Source organism: Cryptosporidium sp. chipmunk genotype I, assembly GCF_004936735.1.
Source record: "Cryptosporidium sp. chipmunk genotype I strain 37763 chromosome Unknown contig_10, whole genome shotgun sequence".
Taxonomy (NCBI): Eukaryota; Apicomplexa; class Conoidasida; order Eucoccidiorida; family Cryptosporidiidae; genus Cryptosporidium; species Cryptosporidium sp. chipmunk genotype I.
The window spans coordinates 532,126-551,610 of record NW_027125596.1 but is presented as its reverse complement, the minus strand read 5'-3'; the positions used below and the strand labels follow the sequence as shown (position 1 = coordinate 551,610).

Genomic DNA, 19,485 nt, shown 5'->3' with positions numbered 1-19,485 from the left:
TAGAAGGGAAAATTGGAGCACACTTTTATTTGAATTTGAGCAGAAGTTTCAGCGTTAGTGAGTGGTTGAGAATTAATTTGGATTGGAGATTGAAAAGGTTGAATGAATTATGTGAATATCGTTTTTTTTTAGGCGTGTGAGATTAAAATCAATTGGGGAATTGAGTATAACTTAAGGTAAAAAATGCCTCCCAGTGTAAACAAAAAGAGAAAGAGGCCATCTAAAGGCCTAAAAGAGGATGGAAAAGAAAATCAATCAAAACTAGTGGGATTCAAAACTAGTATCGTTAGACCAATAGTAGATCCAGAGTTGGAGACTCCAGATTTAAAGCCAGTAAAGAGTGCTAATGATGATAAGAAACTTTTGAACACATTTTATAGTTTTGACTTAGACCATAATTTTGGTCCATGCAGTGAAATTTCCAGATTCCAAAGACTTGAAAGAGCCAAAAAACTTGGGATACCTATAGATTTAAATATAGAAAAGTTGATAAATGATCACACTGGAGATAGCAATAGTGAAATATCAATTTCAATAATAGATAAACTAATGAAACATTACGCTGATTAGCACTTAGAATATTGTATAAGTTTATTACTGGTATTAATTACGTCATTTTATTAACAAATTCTTTAATATTAGAAAGAGCTGACGGTTGGCGCCTTTTTTAAAAAATTCTATATTATTAAAAAATTGACATTTTAAACTATTTTACCAAGGGGGAAAGAGAGAGGGGAAGTATTATTTATTGTTTAGATAAATTTGTGTAGAATATATTGGTTTCTGTTTGATGATATCGAGGGTTTTAGAAGGGAGAACAACAGCTCCAGAAAATGTCCTGCCTACTTATAATCAGGACTACTCTATATTGGAGGATTGTTTAGGCCACCAATCAGTGGTAAAGATTACAAGGCTACACGATATAAAGAAGAAGAGTAAAGTATGTGGTATAGATTGGACCTGTGATGGCAATAGGCTTGTTTATAGCGCGAGGGATAGTATACAATTAATGAATCCTCAGGTATTTATAGCAGAGGCAAGTATTCCAGGGCAGTGGTTTAAAGCAATTCCAAGTAACTTGAATCCTTTTCAATTGATTTGTATTGCTTTAAATAAGCCTTGTATAGAATTTTATGATGTTAGATCTGGATTATCTCATTTTGAGATAACTCTTCCAAATGACTCTTTTCTAAATGTAGCTTGGTCAAAAGATGATAAAACTGTGGTAACAGGAGACAGAACTGATAATTTATATGCAGTAGACTTAAGGTTTCCAAATAGTACAAAGCTTCCAATTCCAATTTCGGAATTAAAGAATGATGATGAGAGCAAAATGAATATAGACTCTGATAATATGAATCAAAAGCCAAAAAGAAGAGATCTTCCTTATGATATTCAAAGCTACAAAAAATCTTCGGAAGAGATTAATGATATTACGTTCAGTTCAGATAGTAAGCACTTGATTATGGCCAGAAATGATGGAAAATTGGAAATCATTTCCTTGGAGAATTCAAAAGATATATTAAACCAAAACAAATCAGAACTTATTCAGACGCACCTTTATAGCTCAGTGATTGTTAGAGAGTTTTCTGATATTGTTGCAAGCTTTGGACAAGACCAGGTAATTTCTCTTTTGGACTTACGTTCCAAATCAATAATTTCAACACTTGGAGGAATAGATGGAATGGCAACAAGTATAGAATTTAATAATACTGGTGAGGTTATATCAACAGCAGTTTCTTCAGAAAAGAAGAAGCCAAGTGAGGACTCTAATGATACATTAATGCTAAATAATACCAAATTAAAGATTCTCAGTCGTTTTGATGTTCCAGGTAGAATAACATCGTCCTCTTGGCACCCTTATAGACAAATATTGGCTATAGCATGCAACTCCCTAGAATCTAATAATGCTAATAATACAAGTAGCTCAAATAGTGGAACTAACACGTCATCAATACACTATAATAAGATTATTTCAAGTGGACTAAATGGACCAAACATTCCGTTTGTTGGTTTCTTAACTATAGAATAGCTGATACACAGCAATTATTGAAGCAATAAAAAAGAAAAATTAAACGATATAAGAATTATATAGCCATTGACATTATTTTCTTTAATTACTAGGCTAGACAATTTCTATGTTTTATAGCTAGCTATCTTCCATTAAACATATCTCTTTCCTTACTTCTTGAATTAGCATTGTCAATCTCTCAATTATTGCTGTCAAATACACTTGTTCCAGTCAATTCAGATAATTCTGGCAGTTCTAAAACAACTTGCTCATCTCGACTCTAAATACGTATTATATATACTCTTTGCATGCACAATTTCACGCCATTTAATCCGGGTCTGAGAAAAGCACAGTTCTTATGTGAGAGGTTCTATTCGCACTTAGAGTGCTTTTTATTGGCAGTGACCCATTCAGCGAGGGGAGTGCCCTTGGTAATATACCTCTTAATGAAGAAGTCAAAGAATAAAGCGAAATAGGAGATGTACATAAGACAGGCAAAAACACCATTGGTCCTGATAAAATGACAGCCAACTTTGAGAGGTTGACTCAGGTGTTCAACTGGAAATACATTAGCGAATGGGTGCTTATAAGAGTAATACATACCTGAGGCTGTTAGAATTGTACCAATAACCATTTGGACAATTTGAAGGATTGTGATGACCATACCCCATTTTGGTCTTCTACCACAAGAAGATAAGTAATAGTAAAAGTACATAATGGAATGGACAAAATAGTTTATGGCACAAAAAAATACTCCGATAGTTTGACAGCAGACGTAGGCATCCCATGTGTAAAGAAGGACAGTAAGATGATGGAACCAGTGTAAAAAGGAAAGTGATTTTTTCCTAGCTATAATGAAAAATGTATCAATTAATTCAATGTATTTCGAGTAAACAAATAAGCTGAGCCATAAGCCAGCTGGACCTTTTGTTAGTGGAACTATTGGAGGGGAACAGATCGATGATACGAAGCCATACTTGAAAAGGTTGGTCAGCATGTATGGCATCATGCGTAAAGTACCAATCCAGGAGAAGACTGCCAGAAACAAGTTCCAATATTTCAGAGGTTTTTCCAATTTTAACGGTCTTCTTTTCTCCATGATTTTAGGTCCAAAGTAGATAAAGAATGCATAGATGATGCAGATTGTATGTGCCAAATAATAATTATCATTGGTCCAAAGAAATAATTTCATTCCATTCCAATTTCTTTCAATTGAAAGAGTAACATATTTGAACCATGGAATTTCCTTTAAAATATCCATATGTTCATTATTTATAGGGATTCCCCAAATTCCATTAATGTTGTCAATAAAATACCCATTGTTATTATTTTTTATGATCATTTTCCTCTATTTTATTAATTATCTTCTAAATAAAGTTTTTAAAAATTATATAATATTTTAATTGCATTATACTTTTAATCTATTGTTAGTTTAGAGCTGAGTGTTATTAAATTTAGGCCAATAGATTCCCAATTAGAATATTGTGTAAGAAGAAATATAAATATTTTTTTCAAGAATTATTTTACATTAACTTCAAATAGCAAAAAGTTGAAGCAAAATAGCTTTATTGGTGATTCTTTCCTGAATCTTATTGGAAACACCCCCAAAATTGTATCTGAAAAGAGGAACTTTATATATTTCAAAATATTTCTCTTTTCTTTTTTTTTTTTTTTTAAATCTATATAAATATATATATCTATTTTTCTCCCTTACAAATTAATTTTCAATTAACACTAACTTTTTTAAACTACCAATTACCCTCAAAGTTGGCATTACTTGATCATCAAATAATTTATGCAACCCTCCATTTTCAATTTATAGGCACATATGTTATTTGTATTTATTTGTTCAGATAAGTTTTTTCTTCTCTCCCCCTTACCCCCACAGTAATTATATTAAATAAGTTCAAGACCTCATATTTGGCGCCAAACTACTTTAGGCGGCACTGATCAAAAATTTTTTGAATTTAAGTGAATAGTTAGATATTAGGCAATTAATAATATATATACTTAATGTTAAGATAAATAGAAAATTAAAATTGTGTTATAACTTGTTTTAAAAAATTTAAAAAAAATGATTAATTTCCACGTAGTTTTTTTTTCAATATGCTCGAAAAATAGTAGAAATTATCGATGTGGAAATCAATATTTATTGTCAAAACGGCAGATTTATGACTTAATTTAAGTAGGATCGGGCTTTTTCTCCTGCACTAGTGCTTCTAGTTCCATGTATATAGGGATCCAGTTTCAATAGAACGTAGAAAACTTAGTAAAATTCCCAGGAAACTTAAAAAAAAATCAACTAGAGAGAAAAAATACACGTGCCAATCCCCACATATGTTAAAAAATGTATACCGGTGAAAATTGGCAAAATGGGTGTAAAATGCATGACATTGAAAACTTTAGAAAAACCAAATTTGGGTGTAAGATAACCTCAAGTAATTAAAAAAAAATAAAGTGGAATAAAAAAAACTGAAGCACTTTCACTGAATTTTTTTTAAAACCATTATACATATATGTCTCAATAATAGATATTAGAAAGGGAGGGTAGGTGCAGACAGCCGCGTGATGGAATAGCAAGTAACTACACATATTATTGGACAGTCAATACGTATGTACGTCTGTATGTCTGCTATTTAAGTAGATAGTTTGCACAAAATATGAAAATGTTTAAAGAGAGTAATTAAAAAAGAAGAAAATAAGAGAAAGAGCTTAGTCGCCTTTTTTTTAAAATTTGCTTACGATAGGAGGAGTCGAGCCCAATAATTGGATGTCATATTATTATGAGTATATGATTGAGGGGCTCGGCACATACAAGTTTGAGAAAATTTACTAAGGATCCAAGATAAAACTATAAGGCACCGATAAAATACTACAAAATAAAGGAGGTCAAAATCTTGGAAGGCTTATACTCTAATTCTGGACTGAGATTTATACAGAATCTCGTAATTTGGACCTGAAGATTCATATTATAATATTGGACTGGAATACACTTTTGTAAAAGTTAGCTATATTTATATATTTATATATATATATATATATATATAAATATATAAATATATATAAATATATATGTATGTGTATATGTACAAATATATTTGATTACTTACTATTCCTATACCATACAAATACATCCGGACTTTAGACAAGAAGTCTTTTACTCAAATTAATAACCACCTCAGGTTTAACAATAATGGCTAGACAAGGAAAAGGTTTAAGACGTTATTGCGATATCTGCCGTGATGGCGATACAGATTTGAGATGTAGTCAATGTGGAAAAGTATTTCACTTAGACTGTTTACGTAACTGTAATCTGGTAAGCAACGATACGGAGATTGATGAGGAGTCATTTTGTTGTCCTGATTGTAAAAATAACGAAGATTTTTGCTATATATGTCGAGACAATGAGACAGGTGATATTATGTTATATTGTGATGGATGTCCTAAATCTGCTCATTTAGGATGTTTAGGCTTAGAGGAGGAACCTGACTCACCAACTTGGTACTGCCCGAACTGCGATAATGACTCAGGATCAGGTAAACATAAAAATAAGCAGACTGGCGACGTTCGAACACTAGGAGGCACTAAGAAGACTAATGACGAAACTGATATCAACAGCGATAGCTGCTACGTTTGCCAAAAGGGCGGAAAGCTGTTAGGATGTGATTTTTGCACGTATTCATACCATCCAAAGTGTATTGAAACTGAGGTTTTTGCCTTTGACGGCGACAAATGGAAATGCCCTGTATGTAGGGGTGAGGACCCTCTAAAGAATATGAGGCACAAAAGGATGACCAAGTCTGAACGATACAAGCTTTCCCAACAATGGCAGAACTGTATCAAGAAGCAAATTAAACAGTCGAGCATTAATAGAGATGTCTTTCTTTGGGAAAACAGACAGGCTATCTCCCCTTTTGTTTCAAGAAAGGTCCTGGAACGACTCAAAAAGAATGCTGAAACATATCGAAAAGCTAATCTTAACCAACAACAAAACCAATCCTCAAACACAATCTCAGCGAAGAAGAGGAGAATCCGAAAGATACAAGAAGACGATGCCGCCTCCGATTTGAACTCGGACTCTGACGCGGACTTCTCGGAGTCCAATCGGTTGGACTCTTCATCTGACACTGAAGATCCCGCGCATTCCCACCATGCAAGCGACGGCGCCAACTTCCCAGAATTCATGGACGCGCCAAAGTATCGAGAGGCGCATATAAAGGCAAAAGAAATGTCATTACAGATTTTGAGCGAGGGGATAGAATTGAAGGACTATCAGAGGTATGGCGTCCACTGGTTACTGTGTGCATTTTCAATTAAAGGAGGAGCCATTTTGGCTGATGAGATGGGTCTGGGTAAGACTATACAGACTTTAACATTTTTAGCGTGTTTAAAGGCTTTAGGAATTACTGGTCCCCATTTGATTGTGGTTCCGTTGTCCACTGTGGGTAATTGGGCTAGAGAGGCTCGGAGGTTTACTCCGGGACTGACTCTGACAAAAATTTGTGGGAGTAGATGGGAGAGAGAGCATGCAATGATGGATCCTGTGGCTTCGGATGGTCTCTACGACTTATATATTACAACGTACGAGACTGTTGTTACTGAAGAGTCATTTTTTGTTGACAACTTTAGGTGGCAATGCATTGTCCTGGATGAGGCACATAGAATTAAGAATGAGGGGGGGCGAATAAGACACTCAATGGACAGAGTGAGCGGATCTATGAGAGTTTTACTCACTGGAACTCCGCTTCAGAACTCCTTAAAGGAGCTTTTTACTCTTTTGAACTTTTTATACCCCGATATTTTACAGGACTCTGAGATTTTTGAGAAGATATTTCAGATGAAAGATATAACAAAAAGTGCTAATAGCAGTAGCAGTTCGTCTTCAAGTGGAAATGGAAACCATGGATCTGATGATGACGAGAATATCGATGATTTGGATGCTTTAGGTATTAAAGTTGACTCAAAGAGAGTGAAGTTGTTTCATTGTCTACTACAAAAACTGCTATTGAGACGTACTAAAGATTTGGTAATTAAGCTACCCGATAAGATTATTCGTGATATATGGCTCCCTCTCTCTCCTTCTGGTTGGCAGTGGTACAAACGTCTTTTAGATGTGGGTAACGTTCATGGTGATGTCTCTTTCAGAAAACTGCTTGGGTTAGTCATCAAGATGAGGATTTGTTGCTCTCATCCTAGAGGGTTGGTCGCTAGATCATCTCAGCTCGATAAACTTTTTAGTGTATTTGCTGAGGCTTCTCCGGATCTATTGGCTGAAGTAACTGACGATGCCTACAAGCTAAAGAGTTCTTTTGGCTGGGAGCATGTCAAGGGATCTTCGAAGCTTTTCTTCTTGGATAAGCTTTTAATGCAACTACACAGAGAGAACTGCAAGTATATTCCCAATTATAAGGAAAGCCACGACAAGTACACTCGGGAACAGATAAGGTCTATCAAATCGAGAATATTTGAATTGAGAAACAAAGGAGGTGCTATTGCATCTGGGCCTGGGTATACTTCTGGAGGTTCCTCAAATTCATCCAACACTAAAGAGAAGGATTTGAAAGCAAGTAAGGAAAACACAATTCATGAAATTCTTTCATTCGAAGATACTTATCAGGTTACTGATGAATTTGAGGAAAGCTTTAAAAGCTCAGATTTCAAAGATATATATTCCCAGTATATGTATGACAAATGTTCCAAGAAGGCTGAAGAAAAAGTCAAGATTGAGAGTTCAGAAACTACTTTAGACTCTGAAAAGATTGGAGTTCAAGAAAAGGGAGTAGTAAAGATGGACGTGGATGCCGATAATAGTAGCATTAATGGCAATGCCAATGGTGAAGTTAAGGCTGAAAGTGATATTAATAATAATAGTAGTAACAATGATAATTCTGATAATGGTACCAAACAGATACCGATAAATACATCTTCAGACCAAGGGTCGAGAAGGTGCAAGATGCACAAGATATTGATCTTTACACAGTTTCAACTGATTCTGGATGAATTGGAGAATTATTGCTTGTGGAGAGGTTGGCAGTATATGAGACTGGATGGTAGTACAAACAAGCTAATAAGAGAGCTAGATATTAGGGAGTTTGGACTTCCGGATAACTATGTATTGGTTTATTTGATATGTACAAGAGCTGGAGGATTAGGGATCAACCTGGTTAGTGCAAATCACGTTGTTATGTATGATGAGGATTGGAATCCGTTTGTCGATCTTCAGGCTGTGGATAGAGCTCATAGGATTGGACAGACTAGAGATGTTTGTATTTGGAAGTTGGTTACTGAATGGAGTGTGGAAGAGAGAATGGTTTTTGGGCGTGAGCAAAAGCTTAAGCTTGACAAGATGATTATTAAAGGCTCTGCTAGAGACGATAGCCATAGTCAGGCAGAATCTACTGATGTACATTCCAAGGTCTTTGAAAATGATCAGTTTGTTGCTGAGGAGAAGCTTTCAGCTGAAGAGGTGACAAAACTTATCAGGTACGGTAGGAGAGCTTTGATGCATTTGGGAGATACTTCCAGTCTGTTTGGACTAGACTTGGAGGCTTTGATGGACAGAAAAAGAGTTCCAATTCCTGATGAGGATGTGCTAATGCAAAAGGAGGAAGAGGAGAAGGGTGATGACATCCAAAATGTGCTTTCTGGAGAGGATGGACAGCAAGTGGCCCTTAAAGCTGATGAGGAGGTGGACATAACTGATATTCTTTGCGATGAGATTGACGATAACCCAAGTGGAGCGGCTGGGGGGTCTGGTGGCATTAATGGATCAAGCTCAACTAAGACAATGTCCAATGTTAATACGTCTCCTTCAGATGAAGTCTTGGACCCAGTAACGAGTAATCTGACTACACAGAACGTCGACACTACATCTATCAACATCTCCCCTACAACTAGTGGAGGCGATGATGACAGCTTATGGAGATCCAAGAGGACTAGAAAGCCTCCTCCTCCTGTGTATAATCCTCTGCATTGGGAGATGAAATCCAGAAGTAGTGAAGATAAGAAACCTACACTTAAGCACGAGAGGAGCTGTTTCCGTTGTGGACAGGCAAAGCTGGAATGTTCCAATACTGGAAATAAGGATAGGACCAACTCCAGTTCTAACGGGAATAGTGGCAATTCAGGTTCTTCATCAGCTGGTGGAGGAACAGTAATAGGTACCGGATGTTGTGGTTCGCCACCAAATTATGGAGATATTTCCAATGGTGGTAGTAACGGTAATAGTAATAGCACCACAAACACTACTAATAATGGTAAGGATGCAAATTCTAAGGAGTCGGCTACAAGTTCTTCGAGTTCCAGCTCGCAGACAGGAGGTATTAGCAAACCAAGTGGGTCAGTGGCCCAGGTTGATGAATATATGAAGAAGATGGGACTAATTAATTGCAACAGGTGTCCAAAGTCTTATCACTGGTCTCAATGTTTGGGACTGGACAAGGTACCGCCTAGAACATGGATTTGTCCTTGGCATGAATGTTGTCTTTGCTTTAGAAGAGCTACTCAAGCAGGAGGACTCCTTATTCACTGTAGCGAATGCCCCACCACATTTTGCATTGACTGTTTTCCACCTGAGTATGCAAGACACCAAGTCTTAGATAGCTTTTTTGAGAATTTGAACAAGAGAGGATGGAACGTTTCAAGAGACTCTATGATACTTTTCCTTTGCTCAAAATGTAAGGCGCTTCAACAGCAGGAAATCAGGAAGAAGCTTTCCAGACAGCAGCTTTTAGAGGAACAGCAACGTCGAAGAAAGATGAACGAGCAACTTAAATCGGACGTACTGAAGTCTGGCCAGAAGAACTTGGATCAATTCGCTCATCTTGGTCCAAATTCAGGAAATAGAACAAGCCCCTATTTATCAGGGAGAAAGAGAAACATTGAAGCTGCTTGGAAGCTTACTGAGTCCCTTATTAGGAAGGGATTCGAAAGACTTTTCCCACCCCTACTATATAAACTCCAACAAGAATATATTCAGGAGAATGCAAAACATGAGGCAGCCATTTTGGCAGCAGCCACAAGCGGTACCAATGGTGAAACTGACCCTGATCTTGAGAAACAAATTGGAGGATTGCGAAAGAGTCCTTGGATGAGACCTCCCGGGGAATGGCTTCGTTTATGCGACAATTGTCTTCTTCCATTCCATGATGTATCAGGATGTCCTTATCCTTTGGAAGTTGTTAAGGTTTCAGTGCCTTCTGGAGTAACTCAAATTGATGTACAGACAGGTCAGCCTTTACAGTTAGCAGATGGGACTAAAATTAAATCAGTGGAGGAGTTTATTCTGCTTTCAAAGAATGGAGGAGTGGACTCCAAGTTTCAAACACGCTCATACTGTTCTCTTTGTGGATTATCTGGGAGAATGCATACTAGAAGAAGCTGTCCTCTTCTTCCAGACGAAGCAGAGCAAGAATACGAAAAGAGGCAGTCAGTTTTGGATAACTTTATACAGACATTGAATACTTTTCAGGTGGAGTTCCCATCTGAGCTGACTGACCCTGAAAAAATTAACGGAGGATGGGAAAGCTACAGAAAAGCTACTCAAAAGGTCGCAGAGGAATTCCTAAGGGACTGCTTTCTTTCTTGTAACCTCCACAAGATTATTACACCCTCTGGTACTGCCTATATTGGCCGTCAGAATGTTGCAAGAAGCGTGGTTTATGGAGCTCCAGGGACTGGAATGAGTCAGATTCAAGGGTCTTCCAATGTTTTGGGAGTCGGAAATATGAATCTTCAGTCAGGCGTTGGAGGTATGAGCGTTTCTAACTCTGGACTTTTGATGCACGAAGGTAATGGCGGAGGAATTCCTTCTGGAGCTATGGCTGCTTATCTAGGACTTGGAGGAGGTTTGCCCAATAATTCAAGAAACTCCAAGCAGGCTTTGGGAAGAGGAGACCAATCAGGTATTGGAACCTTTTCTGGATGTTCCATTCCAACCTCTTCAACTATGAGTGCAGCAGCAGTAGCCATTCAGCAGAGAATGAATGACGCTGCAGTGTCCTTAGCTAGAGCCAGATATGCAGCAGCAGCAGCGGCAGCAGCAGTTTCTGTGGTTGGATTCAGACATCCTCAGCCAATCCTCCCTTTTCCAATGGTTCAGACAACAGCTCCTCCTCATCCATATGGTATCTTTACCACAGGAAATCCCGTTTCTGCAGCAGCAGCAGCAGCAGCCGCTGCTGCTTCAGCTCCCCTTTTCTTTGGAGTATCCAATCCTAATATGGCGGCGGCAAATAGAGCTAACATGTTTGTTGGAGCCAATATGGCAGCGTCAATGGCAGTAGCAGCCGCTGCTGCTGCCTCGGCTACCAATAGCACAACGAACTTCTCTACATCCAACCCGCCTTCTCCACCATTGGGAAGTAAAAAGAGAGCGATCGATGCTTTAAAGACTGAAAATAGCAATGGAAACATTATTAATCAAGGAACAGGTTCTGCCAATATTAGCAACGGCAATAATAGTGGGGGCTTTACAGAAACAATCAAAAGCATCCCAATAAGTGGAGGGGACTCTCCTCCAAATAAGGTTAAAGTTATAGACAATAGTAGAAGCAATAATCAGAATCCTGAGTTGTCTATGGACCTCCCACTTCCATCATCATCAGATAAGAATCTTTAATTCATATCCCAAATAATTATTCTCTTGTTCTCGGGTATTTTAATCTGGAAATATTACTATTATTATTATACATTTTAAAAAGTGAAGTATGCAATATCTTCAACTATTCAATAAAAAATTACTCCATCAAAACAAAAGAATTAACAGCTACCACTACAACTATAATTATCACTATTTTAATTTTTATTCTACTTTATTATTCATTTTTTAACACGTCATTTTTTTTAGTGAGCGCGCGCATGCATGCACGATTTTGTGGATGAATATTACTGTATTTAAAATACGATAAAAATGATTTAATACAGAAAACAAAAATTGAACTTTGGGTAGATAGCGGGGGAGATATTTTTAAGAAAGTTAATTATCGAAATTTTAATGATAGTAATATAATGATTTATAATTGTTATATTTTAGCTGGTAGTTTTTTTGTTATAATTACTTAACATTTTTTTTTGTATTTTGAAGAAAAATTTGAATATTCCAAAAAATTTCTGTTGTTTTTTTGAGTGATATGGATAGTGGAGTACATGTATTAGTAACTAGTATTGAGGGAAGTTTAAATTAGATAAGAATTGAAAGGAAGAGACAAAGCTAGTACTTAGTATATATTTTGTAGTTTTCTTTAAAAAGTAATAATGCTTTGGCGCAAAAACCTTTACTGTGTGATTTAACCAGTTCAGAGGCTTTTACCAAGTCTTTTTCAAACAAGAAACTTTCGTGTTCTTTAGACAGCCTTATGTTAATGTTAGTTACATTAAAACAGTTATACATTATATTATATATTATTGATTTAAAGTACTTGAAAATTTCTTCAAGTGAATTAAAGTAGTAACTTCTATTTTTGTCTTGATTTTCAACCATTTCAAAATTAGTAATGTTCAAGTAAAAAAATCTCCATTTTTTGGGTAGGTCAAATTCCAATGGCTTTAACATATCAAGACGATTTCTAAAGTCTAATCCAGTTTCTTCATACAATTCTCTAGCTGCTGCTATCTTAAAAGAGCTCTCTCTTGGAACCATGTTTATTATATTATTATACTCATGAAGATCATTACTAGTTTCTGAATTAATAATCATTAAATCTTTTTCATCTAGCCTTCCACCTGGCAATTGAAAAATATCATATTTACCTTTTTTAGATGATTTTAAAAGTAAACACCCATATTCTTCATGAATTACAATAACGAATGATCTGAATTTATCCAGGTAGTTTTTATTTTTCATCTTCATAATTATAAATAAGATTGAATTATTAATATTTTATTAAATATAACGATTTTCCTCCCTTTTTATTTCTTCTATTAACTCTACTATTCCTTTTATTCTTGTTATTAATTAATTAAGAAAATTCTAAAGTTTAAATCCTAAATCAAATTAAAATTTCAATCATTAATCATATTTAATTTCAGTTTAGTTCTTATATATACCTATTATCTTCTTAATTGATAATATTAAGAGATAAAAAGAAATTAGAAAGAGAAAACAGAAGAAAAAAAAAGAATTAATTAATATAAACTGCAATATTATTTTGTTTTATCAAAACAATAATTACTTATACAACTCGAATATTTTCTCCTATTTTTCTCTTTTAAAATTATAATTTTATGTTAATTTTTTTAATAAAAGTATTTATGTATATAATTTCTGTCCACACGAAAATTTATAAATATATAAAGTACATGTAGTGCATGCAGAAAATATCTGAAAGTAGTAAATAGAAAATTTAAGAGTAAAAATTAATTTTAAATATTTGAAATTAAATAATTAAAAAAACTGTTGAATTAATTTAAACATAAAAATTACATATGTATTTATAAATTATATGAAAATATATATATTTTTTGAATAGAAAATCCATTCAATTAGAATTATTAATGCTAGTTACTGACAAATAAAATATAAAAATATGTGACCAAAATTTTTACATAAAATAAATCTATTTATATAAAAATTGCCTATTATTATTATTATTATTATTGGAATTATATTTATAAAAAGTTATATTTTTTTTTACTGGGAATTCCCCACAATATTAACAGTACAAGCAAAGTCTGGCGCCAAACCAACAAATATTCAAATTAAATATAAGAATTTTTGGTGAATAATTTAATTTTGGCGAATTTTTTTTTTCCTTCTACTTTTACAAATTTCAATAATTTATTTTGAAAGATGTACTTAATTTAGCGAAGAAGAGGCTAAAGTAATCATCAAGAGAAAGTTGCTATTATTAAATATCATTCAATTACATAACTTAATAATCATCTAATTAATCTTGAATTCCAGCTATTTTGTAATAAGTGAAATTAAAGAAAGTTTTTTTTTTCAAAAAGACTTCATATTACTTTATCCTTATGCTCTTGTACATATTAATACATTTCTATAATAAATGGAGAATCCGATCATTTTCTGAATCTTCTTAAGCTTCAGTATTGCAAATGTGTGCATGTATAATAATTTATAAATTAACGAATTTTTAAACAAATAAACAAATATATTTTAATAATGCATTACAAGTTTTAAGTAAGTAGAGAAATATTTCTACGAAAATACGTTTAAAAAAATGAAAGGAAAATGTATAAAGAAGATTTTCACAGTAATCTCTCAGAATGAAATTGAATTCAAGTTGGCAATTTCAGCAATATTGTTAGAATTTGAGGATAGAGAAGAGTCTTTGAACCATAAAGATACCAATTATGTTAATGAATCAAGTTATATTTTAAAAATAATAATGACATCATTCAACCCAATAGAACTTACTACAAAGCTGGGTGGACCTTGGGAAGGTTATTTTTTATGGGATATTATTAGAGGAAAGATACTGAGTGATCGTGATAAAGTCTCTCAAAAGTATTCATTACTAAATTTTCTTGAAATGATTGATGATAACTCTTCATCTGAAAACTTATTCTCATTTAACTTGATGAAATACTGTGAATATATGGATAAAATTCCAAATACAAGGCCTTTTGGTAATACCTTTGATGAACATACAAAAGAAAAAGACTATATATTAGCTATTAAATTGCAAGAAATTGATTCAGAAATTATATTACACCTAAGATCCACATTCAATAATAACATTAAAAACTTGCAAGCTTTAGAGAATATTAATATCATTACATGCCTTAAGGAAATGGTTGAATTAATTAAGCTTGAAAATTTTAATCTACACGAAAATTTACGTAATTTAGCTGAATTTAATAATAATAATAATAATAATAAAGTGGTAGATGGAAGAGAAAATCATCAAGAACAAGATGAAGAGGAGTCTCAAAAGATCGCAAATAGTTATGACAATATAACAAATCAACTTCATTCACCAAATACACGTGGAACTTTGGAATTATCGGAACTTAGAGTTCCATCATATTTGAATCATTCTCACGAAAATAATAATTCACCATTTATTGATAAACAAAATAATGATATTAACATTTTTAACTCAAAACTTTCAGGTTCAGATTTACTACATAGTCAGATAAAAGCTTATAGATTTATTAAAGATTCTTCCAAAACTGGAAATTATCAATATAGTGGCTCTCATTCTACAAGTTCTCTTCCTGCCTATTACTCATCCTTCTCATCTTCTTCAAGAACAAATGGTAAGAATTCAGCTTTAAGATCTGCAATAGATTCAGTTCGTAGGACTCAAAATAATTCAATTTCCAGGCATACAAGTGCTTTAAGTAATAGATTCAATTTCAATGACGATCATGATGATTTCTACAATTATAGAGACTATGCACCAAAATATAATTCAACAATTACTTCTGAATTTGAATCTGACAATCATTCTTATTACAGGTATTTCCAAAAGCTCAATAAAAGTATACAAAGAAAAAATAACTATGAAAAGTCTATTAATAACAATTATCATATAAATGATTGGAATGAGAGTATTTCTGAATTAAAGTCACCAACAAACAAAAGAAAAATAACTCCATTATATACAAGAGAACAACTAATGAGCAAATTATCAAATACCAAAGATATAAGTGAAAGAATTAATATTCTTAAGAGTATGATTAAAAGTACTAAAAAAGAATCTTATTACATTGATGAATTTGGCTAGTTGAATAATATACATAGTAATAAAAATATAATTAAATTATACTAATGATTTTCAAATAATACTTGTTTTATTTATTTTTTAAAATTCTTTTAATAAAATTTAAATTAATCATAGGTTCATTGATTTAAAGTTAAAATATTATATTTATAGACAAAATTTGAATAAGAAAATACTAATTTTTCAAGGTTTTCCCATAATAACTTAGTCTCATTGCTGATTCTTTTAAACCTATTTTCCAAATCCTTCAATTTTTTACCAGTATTATTAATACTGTCAATGTCTATTTCTTGATTTAAAAATGGTAACAAATTTTCCAACTCAATTAATTGAGTCTTAATTGTATTAAATTCATCAAAATGTTCCATTATATAGGCTTTTCTCAAATCTAAAGTTAATACAGAAGACTCAAAATCGGCAGAGTCCATTTCTAAATAGGCTTTAATTGTTTCATAAGTAGATAACCAATTTTCCAGAGGTCCTAAACTAAATATTTTTTTAATTATTGCTTCAATATGATCTAACTTGTAATTTATGGAATAGTTTTGATCGTCTTTAATTTTATCAAGCTCTTGAATTTCATTCTCCAAACTAGCCATCAAACTATTCTGACCAATTGCAAACCTATTTTGAATAGTGGGAGTCAATGAAGTATTTTCCTTAGATTTCTTTGAAACTCCCAGATTATGCTTGCTTCCAAAGTCTTCTTTTTGTAAAGAAATGATATCTTCACATTTTTGAATTCTTCTTTCAATGGTATTTAAAAACTCTTCTATGTCAATAACCTCAGCCATTAAATTAAAATATTAGATGGATTTATTGTTATTAATAATTTTATTTATTTTAATTTAAATTAATTTTAAGAGGACATGCAAAATTGTGCGCCGGGTTGCAAAGTTTAAACCTTGGAAAAATATTTTTTAATATAAAAACAAAAATTTAAATATCCCATTTTTCCCCACCAATAAGCACACAAGAAATTAATGAAAAATTAAATCCTATCTAATTTAATTATTTATTTAATAATACCTATTTCTTTGAATAGAGTTTCTTTGTATAATTTGCCTTTTTCCATTATTATAATCAATAGGGTACTTTATATATTTATCAATAATATCAGAAACTGAGACTTGTTGTACTTGTTCATTATTATTGATTTCATTCTTATCATCTTTATCGGAATCTCTCGTAGGACTTGTAATATTTAAACTATTATAGATTGGAACGTTATCTTCCTCATTATTATCTATATCTTTATTAATATTAATTTCGGAAGAAAAACCTTCTTCTGTAATTACTAACAACTTTCTATTGATATATTCATTATTAATATTATGTTCTTTATTTATATTATTTCGATTAATATTTGCAATCTTTTTAATTAATTCATACTTTTCATTTTCTAGAATTCCAACTTTCTCCTCTAGAGCTTTAATTTTTGAATCTTCCTTTGTATTATTAATATTATCAAGAATATCTAATTTATCATTTTTATTTGCATTTTTTAATTCTTCAATTATCTCAGCTTTTCTAGCAATTTCAAATTTTAATTGTTTAATTTCACTTTTTGCACTTTCTAGTTCACTATTAATTCTCTGAAAATCACTATTTAACAAATCATTTTGCTTTTCTATTACTGATTCACTATAACCATTTAAATTAACTTCACTATCAATATTTTCATTAAATTCTTGATTATTAGAATTTTTACAATTAATTTTATCCAATATTTCTCCAATTTCTGCCTCAAAGTTTAATGCATTTAATTCTATTTGGTCTACCAAATACTTAATTTTTGAAAAATTATTTTCAACAATTAATAATTCTTTAATTTTTTGTATTATTTCGCTTATTGAACAATACGGAGCATCTGGTAACTTTTCCTTATGTTTTCTTATTCGATTACTGTATCCGAGATATTTCTTCACTAACTGACCTATATTACCAATATTTTGATTATGTTTCTGTAATTGATAAATTCTCTCATCATATTGTACAGTCAACTCATCCAAAAAATTTTGTATTGTTTCTTTTTCTTCTATCAAATTTTTACAACGTTTCTCCAATGAAGTTATTTCTCTTCCTTTGTTTCTAGTCTGAGATATTGCCTTTTCTAATTCATTCTTCATTTCCAAGAATTGTGCCTTATACCATTCATTATCTTCTACTACTTGTTGTAATATCATTTCTGTTCCTTGCTGTATTCTATTTGTTTCGTCTATCTTATCTTGTTCTATCTTATTCATATTTTCAATTAATTTGCCGTTTTCTTCCAATAACTCCTCTATCATTCTATCTTTCATCATTAATTGAACCTCTAATTCGTGATAGTTGACATTTTTGTTCTTTTTTTGACATAATATGTCTTTTTTGCTTTCTGACTCAACTTTTTTGCTAGGCTTTGATAAATTACATACTCTTTTTGTGCTTTGACCTTCTTTAACTACATCCAAATTGTTATTTTCTAATTCTAAGTGATCAATTACTGTATTAAAACTACCAGTTCTAGCATATTGCGAAACTCCTGGTAGTGTGAATAAAGTATTGGTTCTTGATGTTACTGACATTTTCCTTTTGATTTCGATTTTTTTTTTCTGAATTTAATATATTAATTTAATATTCAAAAGGAGGAATATTAAAGTTTACCAATATTCGCTTTCTTTCCCTTTTATATTTTACCTAAACAAGTTTATAGAGTATATTCATACTAAAAATTAATATTCATTACTCAACTTTGTATTTAAACTTCTCTGTTTACTTTTATAATTATTTCAAATAATCATTTATTAACATTTTACCAAAGACATTATACGCCACTAAAGATCAAACAGCTTTTTTTTATTAAATTAAAAAATAACATAATTATTGGATAAAAGCTTACACAGTGTTTAAATAATCACATAATTAATGAATTGTTAAACTATTCATAAAATTATTCAATATTTTAAATATGAAATCTACCCGAGAGATCATTAAAGTGTGTTCAAGTGCATGTAATGTGCATTCATGAGTTTTAATCTCGTGTTTTCTACAAAATTTAACTAGCTATAATAGATAATCGTATTAACTATTAATGAGATAAAAGAATAAAAAATTGAACAAAACAAATTAAAGAAAATCTTCAACTGCAGTGATCTTATTATTAACCCTACTTTTTAATAGTTTCCCCACAATAATTCTTTTCATATTACATATAAAATGCCCACATTAAACTAGTTGACGCCTAACGGCGCCAACTAGTTTAATAAATAATAATTCTTTGGGGGTGTAAAATAAAGGGGAAAAATTTGGCGGTAAATATCGAGGTGTTAAATAATTAAGTGTGAAATATTAAATAGATTAATGTAACGGTAGATAAAACGACTGTTGAGGAACAACCGAATGAATGATTAAATAGAAAATTTGATTAAAATAACCGTTTTTTTGGTAGAATGACAATTTTAGAGTATCTTCAGATTTAATGCACAAAATAAATTATGTTTGTATTACTTTAAATTTATTTAAAGAAGGAATACTTAAGTGTACATTGATCACCCTCGACAATACTGTATGTAATTAACAATACAAAGTACCAAGAAATAACTCATTTCAGAATTTTGTTGTAGATACATTATCGTATTTAGAATTTTACAATTCATTAATTAAGTTCTCTTTTAATATTAAGTGTAAAAACTAATTTGAAGTAACACTAAAAAAATTGTTGTATCACAAAATTACAGTTAAAGATCCTCTTCAAAAAATTGTGTGAGAAGAAAGAAAATACATAACTTGTAGTAGATATAAAAT

The 19,485-nt window shown here is 32.1% G+C and overlaps 8 protein-coding genes across 8 annotated transcripts; 4 read left to right on the top strand and 4 right to left on the bottom strand.

Annotated features, from left to right (window-relative positions):
- Window positions 1-183: 183 nt before the first annotated feature.
- On the top strand, window positions 184-570 carry ELE39_000229 (DNA polymerase delta subunit 4; the record flags this gene model as incomplete). The annotated part of the gene is made up of 1 exon (XM_067343253.1): window positions 184-570. One exon carries the CDS (start codon window positions 184-186, stop codon window positions 568-570), a length of 387 nt encoding a protein of 128 aa, XP_067201187.1.
- A 220-nt stretch (window positions 571-790) lies between these two features.
- On the top strand, window positions 791-2,032 carry ELE39_000228 (WD40 repeat; the record flags this gene model as incomplete). The annotated part of the gene is made up of 1 exon (XM_067343252.1): window positions 791-2,032. The coding sequence occupies one exon, from the start codon at window positions 791-793 to the stop codon at window positions 2,030-2,032; it is 1,242 nt and encodes a 413-aa protein (XP_067201186.1).
- A 349-nt stretch (window positions 2,033-2,381) lies between these two features.
- ELE39_000227 (fatty-acyl elongase) lies at window positions 2,382-3,353 on the bottom strand (the record flags this gene model as incomplete). Its single annotated transcript, XM_067343251.1, has 1 exon — window positions 2,382-3,353. The coding sequence occupies one exon, from the start codon at window positions 3,351-3,353 to the stop codon at window positions 2,382-2,384; it is 972 nt and encodes a 323-aa protein (XP_067201185.1).
- Window positions 3,354-5,204: 1,851 nt separating this feature from the next.
- ELE39_000226 (ISWI related chromatinic with an apicomplexan specific domain) lies at window positions 5,205-11,630 on the top strand (the record flags this gene model as incomplete). The annotated part of the gene is made up of 1 exon (XM_067343250.1): window positions 5,205-11,630. One exon carries the CDS (start codon window positions 5,205-5,207, stop codon window positions 11,628-11,630), a length of 6,426 nt encoding a protein of 2,141 aa, XP_067201184.1.
- Window positions 11,631-12,221: 591 nt separating this feature from the next.
- ELE39_000225 (hydrolase) lies at window positions 12,222-12,860 on the bottom strand (the record flags this gene model as incomplete). The annotated part of the gene is made up of 1 exon (XM_067343249.1): window positions 12,222-12,860. One exon carries the CDS (start codon window positions 12,858-12,860, stop codon window positions 12,222-12,224), a length of 639 nt encoding a protein of 212 aa, XP_067201183.1.
- A 1,330-nt stretch (window positions 12,861-14,190) lies between these two features.
- Window positions 14,191-15,702, top strand: ELE39_000224 (uncharacterized protein; the record flags this gene model as incomplete). The annotated part of the gene is made up of 1 exon (XM_067343248.1): window positions 14,191-15,702. One exon carries the CDS (start codon window positions 14,191-14,193, stop codon window positions 15,700-15,702), a length of 1,512 nt encoding a protein of 503 aa, XP_067201182.1.
- A 116-nt stretch (window positions 15,703-15,818) lies between these two features.
- ELE39_000223 (uncharacterized protein) lies at window positions 15,819-16,493 on the bottom strand (the record flags this gene model as incomplete). The annotated part of the gene is made up of 1 exon (XM_067343247.1): window positions 15,819-16,493. One exon carries the CDS (start codon window positions 16,491-16,493, stop codon window positions 15,819-15,821), a length of 675 nt encoding a protein of 224 aa, XP_067201181.1.
- A 225-nt stretch (window positions 16,494-16,718) lies between these two features.
- Window positions 16,719-18,266, bottom strand: ELE39_000221 (coiled coil; the record flags this gene model as incomplete). Its single annotated transcript, XM_067343245.1, has 1 exon — window positions 16,719-18,266. One exon carries the CDS (start codon window positions 18,264-18,266, stop codon window positions 16,719-16,721), a length of 1,548 nt encoding a protein of 515 aa, XP_067201179.1.
- Window positions 18,267-19,485: the final 1,219 nt, after the last annotated feature.